At 42.0% G+C, this 22239-nt stretch overlaps 1 protein-coding gene across 2 annotated transcripts; it reads right to left on the bottom strand.

Annotated features, from left to right (window-relative positions):
- Window positions 1–287: 287 nt before the first annotated feature.
- Window positions 288–21270, bottom strand: ndst2a (N-deacetylase/N-sulfotransferase (heparan glucosaminyl) 2a). Of its 2 annotated transcripts, none has more exons than XM_053436009.1 (14): window positions 20884–21270; window positions 12434–14083; window positions 12052–12139; window positions 8372–8526; window positions 7738–7923; window positions 7140–7268; window positions 4803–4985; window positions 4175–4271; window positions 3965–4088; window positions 3305–3479; window positions 3023–3193; window positions 2043–2152; window positions 1809–1911; window positions 288–1309 (listed from the first exon to the last, which is right to left on the bottom strand). In XM_053436009.1, exons 2-14 carry the CDS (start codon window positions 13505–13507, stop codon window positions 1184–1186), a joined length of 2721 nt encoding a protein of 906 aa, XP_053291984.1. In that variant the 5' UTR covers window positions 13508–14083; window positions 20884–21270; the 3' UTR covers window positions 288–1183. The 2 variants fall into 2 exon arrangements, with proteins under 2 accessions (XP_053291984.1, XP_053291983.1); XM_053436008.1 differs by having other exon boundaries at window positions 20896–21270.
- Between the last annotated feature and the right edge of the window lie 969 nt (window positions 21271–22239).

The raw sequence follows: 22239 nt of genomic DNA, 5'->3' as shown, positions 1-22239 counted from the left end.
AAAGTGGTCGATGTTACTAATCACTTTCAATAAGACTATCTATCCATCTAAAACAGTCTTCATTATTATGATGAATAACATTGTTTTTATATGCTCCATCAAGTCAAAATGGCTACTGTAAAAAAGGGTCTATACATCTCACTAAATAATAAAGAGCTGAGGTCAAGCCTGAAATTTCACTCTGGTCCTGAAGCATGAAATCTTCAACCATAATCACACTGAAAACTCAAGTAACTGACAAGTTATTTAAAAGTTCTACAACAACCAATACTCAGCACAATATGTGGTGTACTTTACTCCTTTTATTAAAACATGGAGGGTATTTAGATTAAAAGCAAGAATGTAAGCAATCTTAAATTAAAGCTGGAGAATGGATGCAGACGTTGCTATGGTGAAGTAGAGTGTAGAAGCTGATCTCTGACAGTCACATCATGATAGTGAGGGCACAGCCTGGACCAAATCTGGGCTTCAGTTACGAATCAAAAATAGGTATTTACATAACATTGTAACTAAATCCATTTAAACTGTCTCACACTGAAACGGTTAGGATAGAAGGACACAGCACCTTGACTAAGTCAGGTGTGTCAGAGAAGTCTGTACCAGGATACGGACTGTCTGTCTGTTTCCAACCTTTCCCCCAAACCAAACATATACAATTGATATTGAAAATGTACTGCTTTACAATCATTCTCGTGGAGACATGCGCGTGTCTATGTGTTTGTTCATGTTAGTCCTGCGTCCTCTCGTACACTCCACATTTGCATGTTCTCACTCTGAGTTTCTCTCCTCACATTAAGGCAATCGGATCTGTTCTTTATGCCTCAAACCTTCTGGCCACCCAGTCCTCTGGATCAACAGAAAACTGATGTGTGCAATGACAGCCCTAACCCTGACTCGTCCCACACACGAGGTTGACAGCTGCCTAGTGCTCGCAAAAGGTTGGCAACAAATCAAGAGTTGGGGGGTAGGAGTCCAATGGGATCCTTCCCCAACAGGGACCAACACTTTAATGGTGCACACAGGAGCATCAGAAGCATCAGCTAAAACCTTGCAGCTCTTCTAGTGTGTGCGGCTGTAGATTCCAGATTAGGTAGTCCAGTCTAATCCAGAGCCAAATGTTGGCTCATCCACAGACTCTAGTCCCGGTTTCTGTAAGATGTGTCTGTCTGTGAGCTTATGGGCCTCAGCTCCAGCTGGTGCTCTGGAGTTCTTGGCGGAGCCAGGACGGCAGAGGTTGGCCGAGTCGATTTAGCAGACGAAGCAGCTCCATGTTGTGCTCACGATAGTAATCTGCCAAAAGGGAACGTGACTACACACACAAAGACATAAAGGTAAGACGAGGAAAACAAAAGGTAAAATAATCTTCTTATTACTCAGCTCAGGTTTTAATGGAACTTCCGCTCTATATCAAACAGTTCCAGATTGAGGATGTAAACATTTAAAAAGGCCTTACAGATGTATACTGTTGTTTCATTCAAAAAAGACTTGGGATGATAACATTTTAACTTAACAAATTGTCAACACAAACAAATAGTGCATTTGTAGAGGACTGTCATCGGCAGCATAACTAGTCGACATACAGTGCCCCCACTTAAAGTGTATTTGAACACCATTTTATACAATAAACTTTTCTATGAAAAACTCTACTCATAATTAATGTGTTGCTGACACCATTGAAGTCACTGTATTCCTATATCTAAGCTATTTAATTGGCATCTATGGTTTTATTATTACTGATAGATCAGATGGCAAACACCACCTGTAAAGAGAGAGTGAGGCACTGTGATGAGTGTGAAGTGTAAACCCACCTCAGAACTCATCTCTGGGTATTTCCTGCCTTTACTCTTCCCCAGACATTTGGCCCGCCCTCCTTCCACCCGCTGACACCAGAAACCTTTGCTGTCATCATACCTGCAGACACAAGTATGTTACAGGACAACACCTCTAACACACGGTACACAAAATAATAGCTGGGTTGCTTTCTCTTATACGCTGTTAAAACATTCTCTACATAAGTGCATGTGTGTGAGTGTATTACAAACATTAGAGCCTGGGTGTAGTTGAAGATCGGAGTGACACCAAGGAATCTCTGGATTCCCTCCATCACTAGTGCTGGGTTGGACCGCAGCAGGGCCCCATCCACAATGTGCACCTAAAACACAAACAGACAAACACACAGTCATCCAACAGAGGAACAAGAAGTGATTCCATTATAGGTTTCTCTGACTCATTGAACTGATGCACATTCTGCAGGTCCCTGTACTTTATGACACAGTAACGAACATGAGCTAGTTCTAGTACAAAGATGTTTAGTGTGAATGCAGCATTACTGTGTTGAATGGCGTCTACCAGAGGTAATGAATCTATAACAATATAAAATCTGGTTCATCAGAAAAGCCAGTATATTGTGTGATCTCTGCATTGTTTCCCCTACATGCGTTATGAATTATGACCATCACTGCTGAGCTGACTTTCTTTTTCTCAAAACAACGATCATAACAACAGGCCGATTAGGCCTGTCGCAATAATTATATCAACTTATTGTATGATATATAGATTGCGCATTGTGTTTACATGCATGTTTATTTACATAAGAATGTCACCAACATTTAGAGAGTTGTGCCACTTCTCTCTGTGTCTGAGAGGCAGAATTTACACTCACACGCACAGACCGAAACACAGTAAAAAAGGTGAAAGTGAAAATATTTTGGGTTGTAAGCTGGATGAGAGAAGAATCCACACCATAATAGCAGTTTCTGTACTACTCACAGTATAATAACAAATATCACATTCCTACTGACACGTTTATAGATCTCAGAGGAGGCTTGACCACCTGCTGTTTTGCCTCCTAGGTAAAAGTCCACTTTTCATCTCGGTTGCCATCCTTTATTAGTGCACAAGTTTCAATGAGTTCAATTTGACAGATCAAGGTCACTTCGCGATTGAGCTAACTATTTCTAAAACCAAGTATCTATATTTTCAAGCAGCTGAATTGTGTATCAGAAGCCGTGGTGTGTGCTACCTGGTTGGGCTGATAGTGTTGCAGCCAGTGCTCCAGGTGAGTAGCATAGGCCCCGGGGCTAAGGCAGCGTCTCTGAAGGGCCAGCAGATCCTTAGGGGCCGAGGGGCCTGCTGTCACCACTAAATGGAACGTGTTGTTGAGGGCTGCAGGGTCCTGGTGGGCCCTCTGGTGCTATGGTCATTAAAACACAAGGACATAAACAATCTTGATAGTTAAGAGGGTTTTAACTGCCACCAGGAAGTCCAATGTGTGCACAGTTGTGCGATAGTGATAGTTTCTCACCTGATACCAGGAATAAGCCCTGTCTGATGGGTTGATGAGCACTGACAGAATTTTGGCTCTGGGCAGCAGGGCAGCAGCTCTCTTGGGAGCCACCTCTGTGTCGAAGTAATTAGCACTCTTCTCAAACATGAAATCCGTGCTGACATTAGAAGGGAATGGGAAGAAGTCCATGTACCTGAGAAGACGGGAAAAAAAACAAGTACAGTTAAACTCATTTCTGAAGTCTTCACATCCCTGATCTATTTTATTGAGGTTTTATGCTCCAATTATAATCATAGCAATTTGTGAAATAGAGAATTTTCATTGATGAAGAGATGACATCTCCGAACTGGTAAAACCTGTCACAAGTATATGGATGCATACTGTATGTAAAGTCGGCATGTGGTAAAGACCTTGGGCATCAGCAATATCTCAGCTCAGGCTGTGAAATACAAGTTGACACTAAAGTCCTGAATCCTCCATTCAGCTTTATGAATGGGGTTGTTTTTTAAATAATTTAATCATTTCAGTCTTTAGAGGTTATCTTTATCCTGTTGGTCCCATGTAACAATATTTCTGGTCCCTACACACCTAACACCTCTACACTTCACACTTCTAGAGGGACTGAATGTTGAGGCCTTCCTGAAAGCAGTGTACAGAATTTGAATGTGTTGTCTTTACCAGTCAATCCCGTTGTCATAATTTGCTCCACTGAAGAACTGGATTTCCTCGAAGGTGGTGGGGCTGGGGAAGGAACTAGTGATAGCTGGGTGGAGGCTGAGGAATGAATGAAGCGCTGTAGTGCCTTTAAATCAAGAGAACAAATTTACACTAGAGAGACATATACAGACAAAGATTAAGAGGAAAACTGAGAAAGAGAAAGAGTGGTACCTGTTTTTTGTGGTCCAATGACGAGGAACTTGGGGAGTCGGTCACAGGTCTTCTCTTTAGACCAGATATCTTTGTGTCTCTTGTCATGACAAGGGTTCTATAAACATGAGATCAACATTTTCAACACTTAAAGAGCTTTCTATAAAAAGGGGAAAATAGATGAGTACACATTGGAGTCTAACTTTAATATCATATTTCATAAAAATATGGGGGGAACAGACGTAAAAATGAAACCAAAAGAAAGTCTGCCACACATTGAAGACGGACTAAGATGTCAAGAAAATTTGTGGAGATAAGGGCATCCAGTTTCGGTGTGTGGTAAATAAAATCCTGTGATCTTGTTATTAATACATTGTGTCCTGCAGTGTTTGCTGCACCATCCCTCGCCTGAATCCTGCTGAGGATTTGCTGCTGATGTGAAGCAGAGAAACTCATCTTTGAGTCCAGGTGAAAGTCTGACAATTTGGAAGAAATGTTCACAATGTAATCCTAAAATATTGAGATCGATCACTGTGAGGGTTGAATAGACAACCTCAAAACATAATGCCTCCGGCCACAGTTGTCGCACGCACAACAACTGTACATATGCAACTGTCTGAAAATATGATAAGTAAATCGGTATACCAACCTGCCAGAGGGGATCTCTCTCCTCAGGAAAGATCTGAAAGTATTTTTCAGCGAGTTGGACGGGGGGCAGTGTCTGCAGCTTGAGGTTAGTCCAACACTGGACAAACTTCACTAAAGACTCAAAGGTGTAGAGACCCAGTCGGTCATTGCCATAATTAGACAGGTGGGTCATGAAGATACTGATCTGGATTGAGAGGGCACAATGTTTTTACAAATTTAGTTTCAACTTAAAACAATTAAATAATAATAGTTAAAACAAAGTGTTATAATAGGATAAGGTGTGAGTGTGAGAGGGCTTGGTGGGCCCATCGAAAGATTAAGGGTATTCTCACACCTTCAGAAGATAAAGACAGAAATAGAATTTTTTCAGCAAGCACATCTGCGTCTTTGTGACCACACCAGACTGTGAGGGCCATGGTTGGACATGGTTATTCATTCAAGTTTCAATAGCCGATCAAGGGGCACTGTGTTTTTTGCTGCACAAAACGTCTAGTTCTCACCAGAGCAAATGATATCGGCCCAAAATAACTGTTATATTATAGTTATGGGCAATTTTTTTCAACCCCCTGTAATTTTTTATTGTCTATGCCCCAACTGGGACTGTCCTAATGTTATGACTAGCCCCATATTCTTAAGACAATTTGGATAGGACTGGTCCACCAACACAGAGGCCGTCTACAAGAAGGGCCTGAGCCGGCTTTACTTCCTGAGGAGGCTCAGGTCCTTCAATGTCTGCAACAAGATGCTGCAGATGTTCTATAAGTCTGTTGTGGCGAGCACCATCTTCTTTGCTGTGGTGTCCTGGGGTGCGGGCATCAAGGCAAAGGAATGAAAAAACTCATTATGAAGGCAGAGTCTGTGGTTGGCTCTAAGCTTGTCACCCTGGAGGAGGTGGTGGAGGACAGGATGCTGGCAAAACTGCTGGCAATCATGGACAATCCCTCTCACCCCCTCCACAAAACACTGGACAAGCTAAGGAGCAGCTTCAGCCACAGACTCATTCAACCCCGCTGCTCTAAGGAACGATACAGGAAATCGTTCCTCCCAATCGCAGTAAGACTGTACAACTCATCTACCTCTGTCAGAGCCACCATCACTGAACTGCACTAAACATACCTGTTTCCTTGCACTGTGTATCCTGTAGAACACGCCGCTCCATATACTGGAACACTTACTTCACATCATATGTGATATGTGTTAATATAAACCATATTGATACTACATATCATTTTATACATAATATGGTCTTCTGCACATTGTCTACATATTCTCACACTCATAATATATTATATTATCTATTGTATAGTAAAATACTTATATTGATACCTCTACTATATATCATATCATACTCTTTGTATATTATTTGTATATATAAGTCTATATACACATATTTATACATGTGTACATGTTATTATTATATTTACTATTATTATTATATATACTGTTGCTGCCATTATTATTATTACTATATACTGCTATTATACTGATATAATTACTATCATATATAAATATATATTATATTTATATACTATACTGTACTATTTTTATATACTGTATAACAATAACATTACCAGCATATCATCAGTACTATTACCATCATCTTGCCACTGCACCTTATCTACCTATTTATCTTGTTTCTGTTTTTATTCTTTCTACCTCAATATTTTTATTTTATTCTATTGTATTTTATTGTATTCAAATGTACCGGCTGCTATGACGACTTAATTTCCCTTCGGGGATGAATAAAGTAATCTATCTATCTATCTATCCATCTATGGTACACATTTTGTATTTTAAGTCCCCCTCAGGTGAAAATCAAGTTTTTTTTTTAAATTGCATGCCCCTCATGTGCCTGTAATATTACAAGACATATTTTGAGCAACAAGATGCTGTAATGGAAAAATTGCCTGAAGATATCTAACAGGAATTATGATTTATGATGTTGCCATTTTCCTGCCAAGCCACATAATCTTAATTAAATATCCACAAGCTTCATATAATTTCTAATAAGCTTGATCTAATGATGATTACTGAATATTTGGTTTAATACATTTCAAAGATAGCAGAAGGTCAAGCATTTTGAACATTTGTTGTCCGGAGCACACAAAGCTGGACTTGTGTCAAAACTTGTGTCAGTAAATCGTAATGGGTGACTTATTTCCAAAATTAAGTTTAGATTTTAGATTTGTCCAATTGCGGGGTCTACACCAAATATTTGTTACAATTAAAATCAAACAAGTGGATATCAATCTGTAAACCACCTGAAAACAGTTCAGTTCAGCATGTTGATAGCAGGTGATTTTTTATCACCTGTATACATAGGGGGTGGTGTTCTTACAGGGTTCAGTAGGACAGTGAGGAAGAGTTCCCCTCCTCTGATGCTCTTGTCCAGCTCCTTCGAGCCACCTGGATATTCATTATAGAAAATCGTATGGGTGAACAGACCACAGGTCTGCCTGGGCAATACCTAAAACACACAAAATGAGCCGTCAGTTTTCCATCAGTGTTTGGCATATATTTTTAAGGGTGTGTACATGCTCTTCAGTCTCCGTCTTCTTGACATTTTTAATAACTCTAAACATTTTAGCTACATTCTAAAATCAAGGCTTAGACAGCAGTGAGGCATGAGTCAATAGTTAGCCAGACTTAGTGGAGCTGTGATTGGCTCCATGGATGTCTTCTTGGGCTGTATCCGGGCTGTGCGCACTCTGGCCTGGGCAGTGGATCTGCCCCGAACTGATGCTGACGGCTAAGTAACATCACCACCTTATTTTCGGCCAGGAAAACCCAAAATACTGCCCCACTAGACAATGTGCGGAATTAATAAATTTTTGTTTTCATTTATCATATTACATGTGTTACTAACGCCTTTGAGAAAAGTTAACCCTTGGGAAAATTACTGAAATGCAAGTATTGAACAAGGACAGCAAACTGACCTTGATTCCATTATGGATAAAGCCACGACGATATCGAGCTGGCCTTAGATGGGGGTATTCCTCTGTACTCGTCACCTTAATACCCCACACAGACTTCCAGGCCTCGTAGAGCTGACTGTGAACTGGGTAAACCCCAGAATGGTGTGGAGCCACGGCATAGCCCATATCTGTTGGGATACCATGCTCCTGCAGAGGGAGGTGTGGAGTGAGAACAGAATGTGGATCAATGAGTGGGTAGAAAGAGGAACAGGCAAGAAGACAAAACATATCAAATTGTCAGGAGGAAAAGAGTAGAGAGGTACTCCTTGTATAAATATTGAACATGCCCAAATCTTTTTAACAGTGTTGTCTATGAGAAATTGTGATTTGTGAATATGGGCTATACAAATAAAATTTGATTGATTGATATGACCTGAGAGTATATGAAGAAATGGAAAAGACGTAAATACACTTTGAAAGTGACATCACTGTCATTCCAGTAAATAGCATTGCAGATACACAAGCCTTCAACCATTTCTATCAACCACACACACAAATCTTCGGGCAACAAGCTAATTAACTAAATAATGCAGCAAGAACAATTAAATTCTTCACACTGTGGCAGTGGCCAGGGTAGTGTATCAATGCAGCTAACCTGAGCGAAGATCTTATTGAGCCTCATCTGCTCAGCCAAGACACTGACATTGTGAAAGAGGTGAGGCTGCATGTGGCTCCACATGTGAGGAAACCACCAGAAGTCCATCCTGTGCTGCAGCAACATGTCATCTCCCCGATCCTCCTCATCAGTACCTGAATGCACATGCAAACACACAGTAATAATCAAGTGAAAAGCTCCCTTATCGACGCTATAGCAACACTAACCGACTGATAATTATTGTATTTTTTTTATTTTTTAAAGTAAATCTTAAAGGTGTCCTTGATGCAACCCTAACCCTTGCACTTAGGAGTCTATTTATGCACGGATCATTAAGGACTGATATCAATAACATGTCCGAACAGGGTCCGTCAGTGTCAGTATAGAACCAAATGTAACTTCTATCATCAGTTACATTCACCCCGTTTTTACCTCCAAAGCATCCACAGGTCTCATGTTGAGGTACATTAAAATTATTTCAGTGACATCCACATATTGAGTGATGGATTTTGAAGAGGGAAAACAGCACTGCTGCTTGGGCTGGCGGCAGATGCCCTGAGCTGACAAATTAAAATCACTCTTAGTAACAATCATTACAAAGCTTAGGTACATGCATGTTGTCAGTTCCGCTGTAAAAATGTTTTATTAAATTTTAATTTTAATATTAATTTAGCTAACGACACTACCATCCTGGGTCTCATCTCTAACAACGATGAGACCGCTTATAGTAACATGGTGCCAAAATAACAACACAAGATGCCTAAGAAAAGCACGGAACATCATAAAGGACCACAGCCACCCAGGCTATGGAATTCTCACACTGCTGCAGTCTGGTAGACGTTACCGGAGCATTCGAGCACGGACTACCAGACTCACAAACAGCTTGTTCTCCCAGGCCATAAGGCTTCTGAACCAGCAACACTGACCCACTAAACAGTCGCCATCATCATGTACATTCTGCTACCCCATTCATACAACTACACTTACTACACATATATGCATATTATTTAATTTAATATTCCTCACTCCTTCACCCTGTAAACTGCTGCTAGCCCTTCATTTAAATTTAAATTGTTATACTATGTTGTGTTATATGTTACTAGATTAAATGTTATGTTATATGTTAATATTATATATTTGTATCTGGTATTGCCCCACTACTATGTAGAAGTTGCCTGCCAGGTCATAAGAACTGCACTGCTCGGATGAAGTTATTTGGTCCATGTGACAATAAACTTTGATTTGATTTGCTGTATTGATTGATTTTTGTCTAATTTCTCACGCTATATAAAACAGGCTATAGGTTTTTTTATTAGAGATAAGCCACACATACACCTAACTCAGATATACAGTGCCTTGCATAAGTATTCACCCCTTTGGACTTTTCTACATTTTGTCATGGTATAACCACAGATTCAAATTTATTTCATCATGAGTTTATGTAATGGACCAACACAAAATAGTGCATCATTTGGAAGTGGGGGGAAATATTACATGGATTTCACAATTATTTACAAATAAAAATCTGAAAAGTGTTGAGTGCATATGTATTCACCCCCTTTACTGTGAAACCCCTAACAAAGATCTGGTGCGACCAATTGCATTCACAAGTCACATTTGCAAGTCACATAATTAGTAAATAGGGTCCACCTGTCTGCAATTTAATCTCAGTATAAATACACCTGTTCTGTGACAGACTCAGAGTTTGTTGGAGATCATTACTGAACAAACAGCATCATGAAGACCAAGGAGCTCACCAAACAGGTCAGGGATAAAGTTGTGGAGAAATATGAAGCAGGGTTAGGTTATAAAAAAATATCCAGAGCTTTGAACATCTCTCTGAGCACCATAAAATCCATCATAAGAAAATGAAAAGAATATGGCACAACCGCAAACCTACCAAGAGGAGGCCGTCCACCCAAACTGAAGAGTCGGACAAGGAGAAAATTAATCAGAGAAGCAACCAGGAGGCCCATGGTTACTCTGGAGGAGTTGCAGAGATCCACAGCTGATGTGGGAGAATCTGTCCACAGGACAACTATTAGTCGTCTACTCCACAAATCTGGCCTTTATGGAAGAGTGGCAAGAAGAAAGCCATTGTTGAAAGGGATCCATAAAAAATCCCGTTTGGAGTTTGCCAGAAGCCATGTGGGAGACACAGCAAACATGTGGAAGAAGGTGCTCTGGTCAGATGAGACCAAAATTGAACTTTTTGGCCTCAATGCAAAACGCTATGTGTGGCGAAAACCCAACACTGCCCATCACCCTGAGCACACCATCCCAACAGTGAAACATGGTGGTGGTAGCATCATGCTGTGGGGATGCTTCTCTTCAGCAGGTACAGGGAAACTGGTCAGAATAGAGGGAAAGATGGATGGAGCCAAATACAGGGAAATCCTTGAAGAAAATCTGATGCAGTCTGCAAAAGACTTGAGACTGGGGCGGAGGTTCATCTTCCAGCAGGACAATGACCCTAAACATACAGCCAGAGCTACAAAGGAATGGTTTGGATTAAAGAATGTTAATGTCTTAAAAAGGCCCAGTCAAAGCCCAGACCTCAATCCAATAGAGAATCTATGGCAAGACTTGAAGATTGCGGTTCACAGACGGTCTCCATCCAATCTGACAGAGCTTCATCTTTTTTGCCAAGAAGAATGGACAAACCTTTCCATCTCTAGATGTGCAAAGCTGGTAGGGACATACCCCAAAAGACTTGCAGCTGTACTTGCAGCGAAAGGGGGTTCTACCAAGTATTGACACAGGGGGGTGAATACTTATGCACCCAACAGATGTCAACTTTTTTGTTCTCATTATTGTTTGTGTCACAATAAAATTTATTTTGCACCTCCAAAGTACTATGCATGTTTTGTTGATCAAACGGGAAAAAGTTTATTTAAGTCTATTTGAATTCCAGTTAGTAACAGTACATAATGGGAAAAAGTCCAAGGGGGGTGAATACTTATGCAAGGCACTGTAAGCAAACACATGCATTCTCAAATGCATATACTTTATAACATCCCAGGGCACCAGTGTCCATTAATCATTGCAGTTCAGCTTCAACTATACATGAAATAATGCAGTGTAAACATATTCTTGAGTTTTTTCTTCTCGAATAAATTTAATTTAAACATTTTAACAGTGTCCGCTTTCTAATGTGTAAAAAACATGTCTATAAAAATTACATCCGATTCTGCAGGGGTGCCTATATTTTTTCTTTTAGTTGTAGATTTTTGGCATTTTCCTGTTTCTTAACTTTCAAACTCTCAAACCCCCTCAACTGCTTTTTCATAAACATTCAAGGCAGCATTGCAGGTTTGCTTAAGCTTTTCCAGAAGCCAACAATCCCAAGAGCTTCTAGCTAGCAAGCTTCTACAGGTTATGTCTACAACCCTACCACGCTATTTCCTGTCAGCCTCTTGCCCGACCAATTGAGCACATTTCTCCCAGCAGCTTTTGGCTTTCGTGACACTGTACAATATGGATGTAGGTGAATGGCGAAGGAATAGGGAGAGAGGAGGGATTAGAGGAGTTGGTGATTTTATATAAATTGTCATGTTAGAGCTGTCTTGATTTGAAGAACTTTAAAATGTTGCAATAAAAAAATAAAAAAATGTGCTCTAGACTCTTTACAGATACAAAGATACACAGGGGTATTATAAGATGATGTAGATATTGCGTACCTGTGTGATAAAACTTTCCAGAAAATCCCAAGTTGAAAGTGAAATTAGGGACCAATGCTCTCAGTTTGTTTTGAGTGTTGAGTAATGCCTGTGAAAGGAACACAAAGACAACATGATGCATTTGCTTAGTTATCTAAAAGGCTTAATAAATGATGTTCTAAAAAAAAATTTGTGGAACTTTTTAATATGAGGAGCTCCAACAAGAAAGATTAAAAAATTTTAAAAAAAAGTTTTAACCACTTAACTATAACATTCATTTTATGAATGTGTGTTAGTTAATATCTCACAACCAACCACTATGCAGTGTGAGAAGCCATTAAATATAGAATGTCTATTCTATCTAAATACAATTTAGCCTTGTTTGTTGACAAGGCTCACCTACCTCCACATCTGACACCTTCATACGGGTTCCCTCCTTGCCAACAAAGATATCATCCACATCCACCAAGATGTGGCGGTCCAGGGACAAACACAGTCTCTTTCCTGTCAGGTAGGCGATGGCATCTACAAACACAAGCTTGTGGAGCCAATAGTTTAGATTGTTCCCGAAGAAAACCCTTTGAATGCCATCATGTAGCCCCAAGTCCTGGACCACTGTCGCATGGAGGGCCCGCAGGTGGCTAGGTCCAAAATGTGCCAGTGCCTCAGAGGACTTGGTGCTGGCCAATAGTACTGGTTCATATGTAGAGTGGTTGGACTGGAAAATGGTCCAGTCATCTCCTGGTAAAGAGCCCTGCTCCAATTGGTTTGGCTTGGTAATGTAGAGTAGAGGAGCACTGGGATTGATGCGGTAGTCCCTGAGTCCAAGATGTGAGTGTAGAAAGAGGGGAAACCCTTTAAGCTGTGCACTGAGGAGAGAGTTTTCATTAGCTTTGAAGAAGCCAATGACACCTACGCCATACTCAGCACAGTACTTATCCAGTAAGTCACGGTTCCATGCATCCAGATTGACATATTTCAACACATTTTCATAGATAATAAGTGTGTAACGTCCACGGTTATGCTCTGTCAATGTGGGCATGTCACCTTTACCAGGAGCAATCTCGGTCCGGTAGTGGAAGCGGCTGGACTCTAATATGGCTACAATCTCCTGGCCAAGCTGAGAGTAAATGCTCTCTACAAAAACCAGAACTACAGGCTCTGTCCTGGAATTGTCCATTGCCTTCACTTGTCGCATGCGGCTCTGACTCACGGGAATGAAAAGTGGTGCCCTCTGCACACCTGGCCCTCCTTCATCAGCCCCAGTACTAGTTCCTGGCGACATGCCTCCTTCTCCACCACAATCACTAAAGGGTAAAGGGGGAGCCTCCTTGATTTTGGGGCTGTTTGAGACGTAGTAAGCTAGGAAGGCCATGGACAGCAAGCAGAAGATGATTAGTGCCAGGATAAGGCGGTGAAGCTCCAGCTGGCGGACTCCTCGCATTAATTTCCACACACCCAAGCCTGCACCTACCATGATGTTGGAAAGAGGAGGCAGAACAGGGCAGCAAGCAGCAGCGGAGAACAGGCAAAGAGGGCAGAGAGGTGGAGTAGGGATGAGAGGAAGGGGGAGTGGAGGAGGAATATCGAGCTGTAGATACTGGCACCAAGCTGTGCTGGGGAATAGCCATTTACACTAGGTCACCATGGCCAGCATCATCCATCACCTTATCTACACTTCAAGCTCTGCAGGACTAAAAAACGCACGTATGACTGAAAGGAAGAAGGGGGGGGACAGATGATTATATGATGGATGGTATGACAACTATTTGCTGATCCAAGAGGGAGAAATTGAATTTAGTTGACTAGTGAACACCAACAGAGGTGATCTCTGTCTGAAATAAATGGCCCAAGTTTAGCCTGAGGTTTTTGTTCCTGGGTCAGTCACCCGTTTCAAACAGTTGACCAGATGACCCTACATGTGGGCATATCTCTCTGTAGAGTAGTTTGTCGCTTGTGTAGTGTCTCCGCAGAGGATGTGTCTGTGCTGGTGGTCTGTGCATCGGGGTGGAACCCCCTTATGCCACCTTGCCGGAACATCCCAGAGAAACTCCTAGAGGAAGAGAGAGGAGTGGAGAGGGGCAAGGTGAAGGGGATACAGAGAGACAAGAGGGAAAAAGTGAGTTTTCCATCGTCATACATTTCTTATAGATTCTGTACACTTCTGACCTATTCAGTCAAAGGAATATTCCACAAAAACAAAAGATAAAACAAACATAACTAAAAAAAGTCAGTATTCTGCCTTTGGAAGGAATCCAATTGATTTAGGTACTGGACGACATTTTGTTGTAGATCATTCACTTGTTAAGATATACTTGTTTATATAGTTTGAGCAAAACAAGCTGTATAAACGAGTACGTCTGTCCTGAAGCAGCAGTGTTTTAATTATTCAGTGGAAGGAAATCGCTAAAACAATGATTGTAGCGGAAAACATGAATCGATATGTTTGGTCATTGCATCGATGCAGAGATGTCTGAGTCGCAATGCATCTAATAATCTATTAATTTCCACAAATCTAGTCCTGGCTGTGTGTGTCTCATGTTGTGTGTTTAAATGTGGTGTATGTGTGAACTCAATTGTCTGAGTGAAAGCCTCCAGACCCTACAAATGAAATCTAATTTCACAATGAAGGACAACAGATTTGCTGCCACCACTGCATCTGCAGCCTGCTGATCTGTCATTACTTTACTTATTTAACAAAACTCATGTTTCATTTGACAGTTATCTCTATAAATGTGAATCAAATTATGCCCCCTTCCTGGCAAATTCACATTCCGTCAGCTGCGTGGAGAAAAAAACCAAGGTATATGGACTTGACCATGGATTGGAGAATTATTACTCACTTACTAACACAGCCACAGTCTGTCAAGTATTGTAAAACACATGACAGTCTACAGCCTCAAAATGACCAGTCAACAATCTAACTTTCCCAAAAACTGATTTCACTTATTTTTGCAGGGCTGTAACAATAGACATTTTTTTTCAATATTCACTGGCTCTGTGCATGAGAAGATTCTCTGACAAACAGCATCCAAACACTACTAAGAGTACCAAGTAGAGCATTTTAATATACACCCAGCCACTCCCTGTCTGAGGATTACTAGTGCTGCATAATGAAATTCCATACAGAGACAGTCAGATGGGTTGAAGGTGAGGTAGATGAGGGGGAGGAACAGATAATACATTTATTGTGGAAAGCTGAAAGAGCAGTGTGGGGAGACTGTCGTCATAATGAGCAGTTGCTGTTTAATGGATTGATGAGTCGAGCTGAACACTCCGTTCGGATCCCCAAAGACCATTCAGCAGCATAAACACCAGGAACCAGCAAAGAGCAGGCAGTTCAGGGGTCTTGAATATCCATATATCTGTATGGAAACCTGGACATTAGTTAAAGTGAGTACCAAGGGGAGCAAAATGGGTAAATCCTATAGGGACTAGGGATGGGCATAATTAATCGACGATCGATTAATTGATCATTAGAATTTCGTGGATGAAATAATTTTTTCATCGATAAAACGAATGCATGTTATGTTGCGTTCACTGCCAACACTGCGAAGCTCTACGTCTCCATGAGCGCCTGAGGAGTCCACTGCTCTTCTTCAAGAAGGAGGTCGGAATATCCGAGTTGCCTGGAACGTAGCACTGTGAGGATGTTAGCAGATGGAGGAAGAAGCCCGGAGCTAGCCTCCGCTCCTCGGCTTCATGTCCGCACACGGACTCTCAGTCCACGGGGAAGGGAACCCGGACAGACCCGGGTCTTGGTGAGAGGTTCCGGTAGTGAGGACGTGACAACAACCGGACTGAGAGGTCGAGAACCGTCAAATCCAGCTAGCTCTCAGCGGCTAGCTGCTGCTCTCTCCGGTGGCTAGCTGCTCTCTCAGCAGAGCTTAAGAGTACAGCAGCGCATATTTTCAAGTGTAACCAGTGAACGGATCTCGTTTAACTGCCACAAGAGTTGTTCATCTTGTAAAAAAGATCTCAATGAGGAAACACTCTGTTTTCTATTTTCACTGCATTTTAATATAGCCTAGAAATAGTGAATTTTAATATAAAATGATTAATCAAATCGATCGCTAATTCTCCCGACAATCGATTAAGAGAATTTATCATGGTAAACTCTATAATAGCATACAAATACTAGCCTGACTTTGTCAGATTCACAATTCTAGTCAGAATGTGAGTCTGAGACCGCTCCATTGGGCTGTGATTATGAGGCGTGTTTCAACTGACCAGGAAGTAAAATTCTTCTTCGCTCAATTGGATAGACCTACAACCAATCAGAGCAACGTAGTATGTGACGTATGCTAAGCAACGCATTTTGAGTTATTTACTGACGCCGGGTTCACACCGGATGCTTCAGCGCAGCGCCAAGCCTTAAATAACAGCTGGCTCCCATCCACTCCCATGTTAAAACGTTGTGCCGCAGCGCGGTGCTTCAGCCTCCGGTGTGACTGGCACAAAGCCGTGCAGCGATCTACTGGATCAACGGGTGATATTATTAGCGCTGCCCGGCGGTTCAGCGTCGCTTCAGTGTCCGTTGTGAACAGCCAAGCGCCGGGGCGATAGGGATTAGCGCGGTGCTTTGGCGTCGCCTCCACGTTCTGTGTTCCTCTTTCAAAATGAATACGCTGTCGATGTCTTCTAAAACAGACTCAATGGCAGCATCTACACATCTCAGCTCGCCAGCGGCAGGCATGTTTGTTGAAAACGAATTCAACCCAAGGGCACTTTGATGACGTGGTTGATTACGTTACCGTTGATCATCTGTCAATCATCGTATAAAGCCCGCCCTGACAATCTGATTGGCCCGGTCGGGCATAATTTTTTCCCAACGGAGCGACTCCAGACCGAACCGCCCGACCTAAAATGTTGTGGGCGGGGCTAAGTTCGTCTGGCATCCAGGCTATACAAATACACTTTTTTGTGTAATAACGAAAACAGAGATCTGAGGGTTGACAGGTTAAAGAAGCACCACAGTCACACTGCATAGCTTATCTCTGCCTGTAGTAAAAGTTTCAGTAGAGCCTGGAGGTGCAGCTTCACAAGACAAATGGAGGAGAATGAGTCTAGTAACACCTTTGTTGCATTAGCTTATTAGATACTGTGTTCAGGTAGGCAGGTGGGCTGGTATCACTGGTGTTAAAGGCTTTTTAAGAAACAATACAAGTGTGTCTCTGTCTGTCACTCCAACTTCTGTGGGCATTAAGACATTTTCAGACTTTCACTATTCTTTAACCATTGACATAAAAAAAAAAAAAGAGTGTAAAATGTACAGACAGTTTTCTTGTTATCTAATAAATGCATTGGCAGCCTACCTTAGTCTTATTTGTCCTACGACAGCTTCATAAATCAACCAAAAAACCTTAGACACTTCATATAATAACATATAAGCTCTCTTACTCTGCGTTTGGTGCAGTCTACCCTGTCACACGCCTTTATTTGACAGAACAGAGTTAAGTAATAAAGGGGGAGATAGAGGACATGTAGCAAAGGGCCAGGACGTAACCAAATCTGCAGCCACTGCTGGAGGACTAAAGCATATTTCATTAAAAAAATTATTAATTTAACAAAATATTGTCCCCATTATCTCAAACAACACCACTACTTTATCAATGTTGCAATGGTTTCACTGATAATTCTGCAACACAGAAAAGGTGAGACACTGGAGGAGGGATGGGTTATTGTCCGCTTGTCTGGCCACGGACAGACACGGACAAAGCATGCTACCAAGTGGACCAATCAATTTAGCCATCGGCACGGCTTAAGTTACATAATAAAGTCTGCAGAATACACGTCTGGCTACAGTATAGGGTACAAGTCTACGCCAAATCTATACCATACATACGGTGTTGATTTAACACAGACTCAGGTTAAATTGACAAATATGTTTATTACCTCTTTAATGAATTAACTGAAAACTGTGCTTGTCTTCAATAATCAGCATACATACTAGGGACGGGAATCGGGAGGGACCTCCCGATACGATATACTATCACGATACTTAGGTGGCGATACGATATGTATTGAGATTCTGTGGGTATTGCGATTCTGTAAGTATTGCGATACGATATATTTATTTTTTATTTTTTAAATACTGGACCATGGAAAACAGTTGAATCATACCTTCAAATACAACAGTCAAATTCACTAAGAGCTTTACAAGTTTTATTTCAAATATTAACATGAACTTAAAGACTGCCGGGTAGCCAATAGAGAATATAAATAAAAAGATGCCCTATTATTGTAAAGTCCCTGTCAACTGCACACAAACTGACTGATTAAGAAATGTATACCACTTAGGCTACTTTTAAATTAAATAGAATGAATAAAAGTTTACTTAAAATATAGACTTTGAAATAAACAAAAAGTAGGCTATGCTTCACTGTTGTTTGCATATAGGCTATGCAAAGCTAGTGCTTGGGTATGTTTAGATTCTTGTGCAAAAACAAGGGCTGGTCAACATGCTCTGGGGTGAGGTTACTCCTCCAACCCATATACCCCCCCCCCCTTCCCATATAAAACCAATAAATATATGTTTTAAAAAAAAAATTGGGAAGCAGCATGGCGATTCATCGTCATTCACAAGATTCGCGATTCGTAACTGAATCGATTTCCCCCCCCATCCCTAATACATACACACTAGCCAAGTGACAGTCAGCTTTCTGCAGCTGTGCAATTTTTTAAAGGGGACATATTATGCCCATTTTACCACAGTTGATAGGGTTCCTTGGGGTCTTAATGAAATGTCTGCAACATATTTTGGTCAAAATACCACAAGAATCATTTAAAACAGCACCCTTTTTACCCCGTCTAAAACAGCCCTCCTCAGATTGACTTGTTTTGAGTGCCCCGCCCCCCTCACCCCTGGTGAGCCTGGCTGCGAGCTCCCCAGCGCAGGCCCGCAGTGGGAGCAGTGGGAGCCTGAGCTGGCGCAATAGCAGCATCCTTCCACACTGTTGAGTCAACGTTTAGAGGTGATCCGGGGTCCCTTGTTTATGCGGCCACTTAAATGCTCGTGAGCTAACGCTAGCCGGGCTCCACTGGCCCGGTTAGCTCGCGAGCTAACGCTAGCCGGGCTCCCCTAGCCGGGGGGAGTCCCTGGGGAGCTAGGGGAGCCGAGCTAGGGGAGCCGGGATCCCGAGGCCGGCTCCCCTGCTAGCCTTAGCTCACAAGCTAACCGGGCCGCTGGAGCCCAGCTAGTGTTAGCTCGCTCGTCGAAGGCCATGTAGCGAGTAGGGCTGCAACTAACGACTATTCTAAGAGTCATTAGTCCGCGACTAATGACTTTCAGAGATAGGAAGGAAGCGAGATTGCTCACTCCTCAGCTATTTCCATCGGCACCTCCGTAAAACAAATTTTAGTTCAGCTGCCAGCACGAAAAACACGCGCTATGACGTAATCAACGACTCGTCGACGAGTATATTCGTCGGCAACTATTCTGTCATCGAATTTCGTCGACGACGTCGACTAATCGTTGCACCCCTAGTAGCGAGACTCCCTACATGGGCATGGTGTGACTATGACGTTTATTTCGGTCGTAATCCCATTCCACGCACTCTAGCGTGTCGTTTCTGAAATAGAGGACCCACAACAAATCGCGGGAGTTGTTTTTTTCCAGAGTTTTTGTGACGGTAGACATGCCAGATACCCAAGTTAACGTGTAGAAGCACTACAAAAGTGGAATTTTCATAATATGCCCCCTTTAAGTATATAAGAAACTTGGTTTCTCTGATTGGGATAGGGGTTAAGAAACCTCAGCTCGGTTTCTTGTGTGTATATAATGAAAGCTAATATCACCCCACTAATAAAAAGGGACTAAAATATTTAACGCAATCAAATGTTTGATCTGACTTTCATGTTAACAGATGGCAGAGGCTGGAAATAACGTTAATTCCGCTGCAGAGATAAAATAATTTTGTGTTTACCACACACCGTCTGCATTTATGACCACGTGTGTACTGAGATATTTCTTCTTTTTGATATTTTCATTTTGTCTCTGTTGCATGTTAGAAGGGGCTCTCACTCAAACATTTGCGTTCACATGTACACCTCCTCAAGAGAGACTGCAGAGAATCTCCAGAGTTCAGTAGATGTCTAAAATGAGTTAGAGAGTCACAGAGGCATACATAGGAATAGAGAATCGTGAGAAAATCTATTTGACGATCAGTGTTAAAAATGCAGTCACAAATAAATCGATGCAAGCAGATGGTCCTTCAATGTGGTTAGCACCAGGTGAGAACGGAGCCTTACATGTCGTCTAGTCGACATGTTCATTAGTGTGCGCGCGCGAAAGAGAGAAATCAATGTCATTTCTGAAAACAGCTGTGATGATTACTTGTTTGTGACTTTACACAATACATATTTGGCTGAATGCGTTCAGGCTTTCTGATGCAAACCTTAGCTAGGTGAGATTTATTTCAGCTTCAGCAGATACGATTTAGAAAACGCTTTGGGGTTAAGATCAGCTCTGAATAGACGAGAAGCCGGGACTCCAGCCAGTGGCCACAACCCGACTGGCATCTCATCGACACGGCTCCCATTCTGTGATACCAAAACATAACCTCAGGTTAACAATCCCAGTGCTAAATACGTCGATAATGCCACTGGTGGATACAGGCGGGTGCGCACATTAAACACAGGTATCACACCAAGGTGCCCTTACAAGAAGAAGAAAACTTCACAGCAGCCTAAATTAAATGGGGGGGAAAACTTTTCAGCACAACCAGCAATGTGCTTCAGTTAGTTTGCTAACGCTAGCTTTGGAGCACCATTCTCAGTAGACTGTCGCTAATATTAGCATAGCTAACATCAGCTGGCAGAGGCTCATTGTGTAGCTCTAGTTTGAACATGTACCTGTGAACATACCTGCGGCCTCGGCCTTCTCTCCTTCGTGCTCTATTAGCCCTGTGGTGCTGGCACATCCGTGTGATGATGATTCCCAGTATAGACGTCAGTCAACAAACCACTGTGATAGCGCTACAGCTAGCTGCTGGGGCTACCAAAGCTACTCCCTGAGGAGAAGCTTGAGCTTCGGGACAGTGTCACAACATCAGGGCTCTGCCAGTGATTTCAGGCTCACTGGTGTTACTTCTCGGCGGGCAGCTGTCCGAACAGAGGAAGGGAGCACTTCAAATCTAAATGTTTAGAGTTAAAAGTCAACTTCAGCGCGTCGCTGCTCCCCCCGCCATCTTGGTTTTAGTTGAAACCCCGGACTCAACCAACTCTGGCAATATAACGGGGGAGGGTTTAAAATGTAACCCCACGATCCACGTCTGTTTTCACAGGCCAAAGTCAATGAGGAGGTAGATTGTTGTCTGTTGTTACTGACGAATCATCCTTGAAACCACAGTGACCGCTGTGTGCGGTCAGGCGCGCGTGTTTGTGTGTTTAGTGTGTGGAGTGCAGCAAGTTCACTCATCTCTGGATGATCATTGTTGGGGATGGACTTTATTAATACTGTTGAACTGTACTGCTTCACTGTTATACAGCCTACATCAATTATTAACAATAACGTATCTGGCCACTAGAAATAATTATCATTGTAATATATTTACATTCATTCACAGGAAAGTAACGTGTCATCTGTTGGACACCAGTAACACCAGGTTGACACTGCGGTTATGTACCTACAGTAGGGGAGAGCGGGGTAATGTGGGATTTTTTTTACATTTAAATGATATATCAGTAAAATGTACACATTTCCCATTAATTCAGGATGTTTTCTAGCAATGGAAATGATCAGAATTTCTTCAGGACAAAGGGCAGTGAAAATATGATTGTTTTAAAAAAAAGTGGTCTTGTGTCCCACTTTACCCCAGCTACGGGGTAAAGTGGTCCACTTACTTTTTCCACTTTAAAACTACCATAACAACACATGTTGTCATAGTTAAAATCCCGACAGCTAGATTGACAACCACTGATATCGGACTAGTAGCAGAATCATGGGGATTGGTCAATTAAGCACATTTATGATTATTATGATTCATGTGATCTCTTGCACACTCTAGCTTGCCTGCACATTGTTTCTCTGTTCAATTGGCAGGGACAGGTATATTGTTTTTCTCTGCGTATTCAGATGCCAGTTCACGGCACTTAACTGGAGCAAGGCCATGGAACTGGTCAGCTAGTTGTTTCAAGTGTTTGGCAAGCTCCTCCTCCATCTCAGCTGTGAATATTCTCTTTACCTCAGCTACTGCACCCCAGGCTACT

The sequence above is a fragment of the Pleuronectes platessa genome, chromosome 12 (genome assembly GCF_947347685.1).
Source record: "Pleuronectes platessa chromosome 12, fPlePla1.1, whole genome shotgun sequence".
NCBI classification, from domain to species: domain Eukaryota; kingdom Metazoa; phylum Chordata; class Actinopteri; order Pleuronectiformes; family Pleuronectidae; genus Pleuronectes; species Pleuronectes platessa.
The sequence above is the reverse complement of the archived record's forward strand: the minus strand, read 5'-3'. Positions and strand labels throughout refer to the sequence as shown.

Coding starts and splice junctions, on each gene's coding strand:
- ndst2a (XM_053436009.1), bottom strand. CDS start 13,507: ATGGTAGGTGCAGGCTTGGGTGTGTGGAAATTAATGCGAGGAGTCCGC. Junction 8,527..12,051: donor TGGAAAGTTTTATCACACAG/GTACGCAATATC, acceptor ATGTGCATTCAG/GTACTGATGAGGAGGATCGG. Junction 3,194..3,304: donor GGGCTTATTCCTGGTATCAG/GTGAGAAACTAT, acceptor TAATGACCATAG/CACCAGAGGGCCCACCAGGA.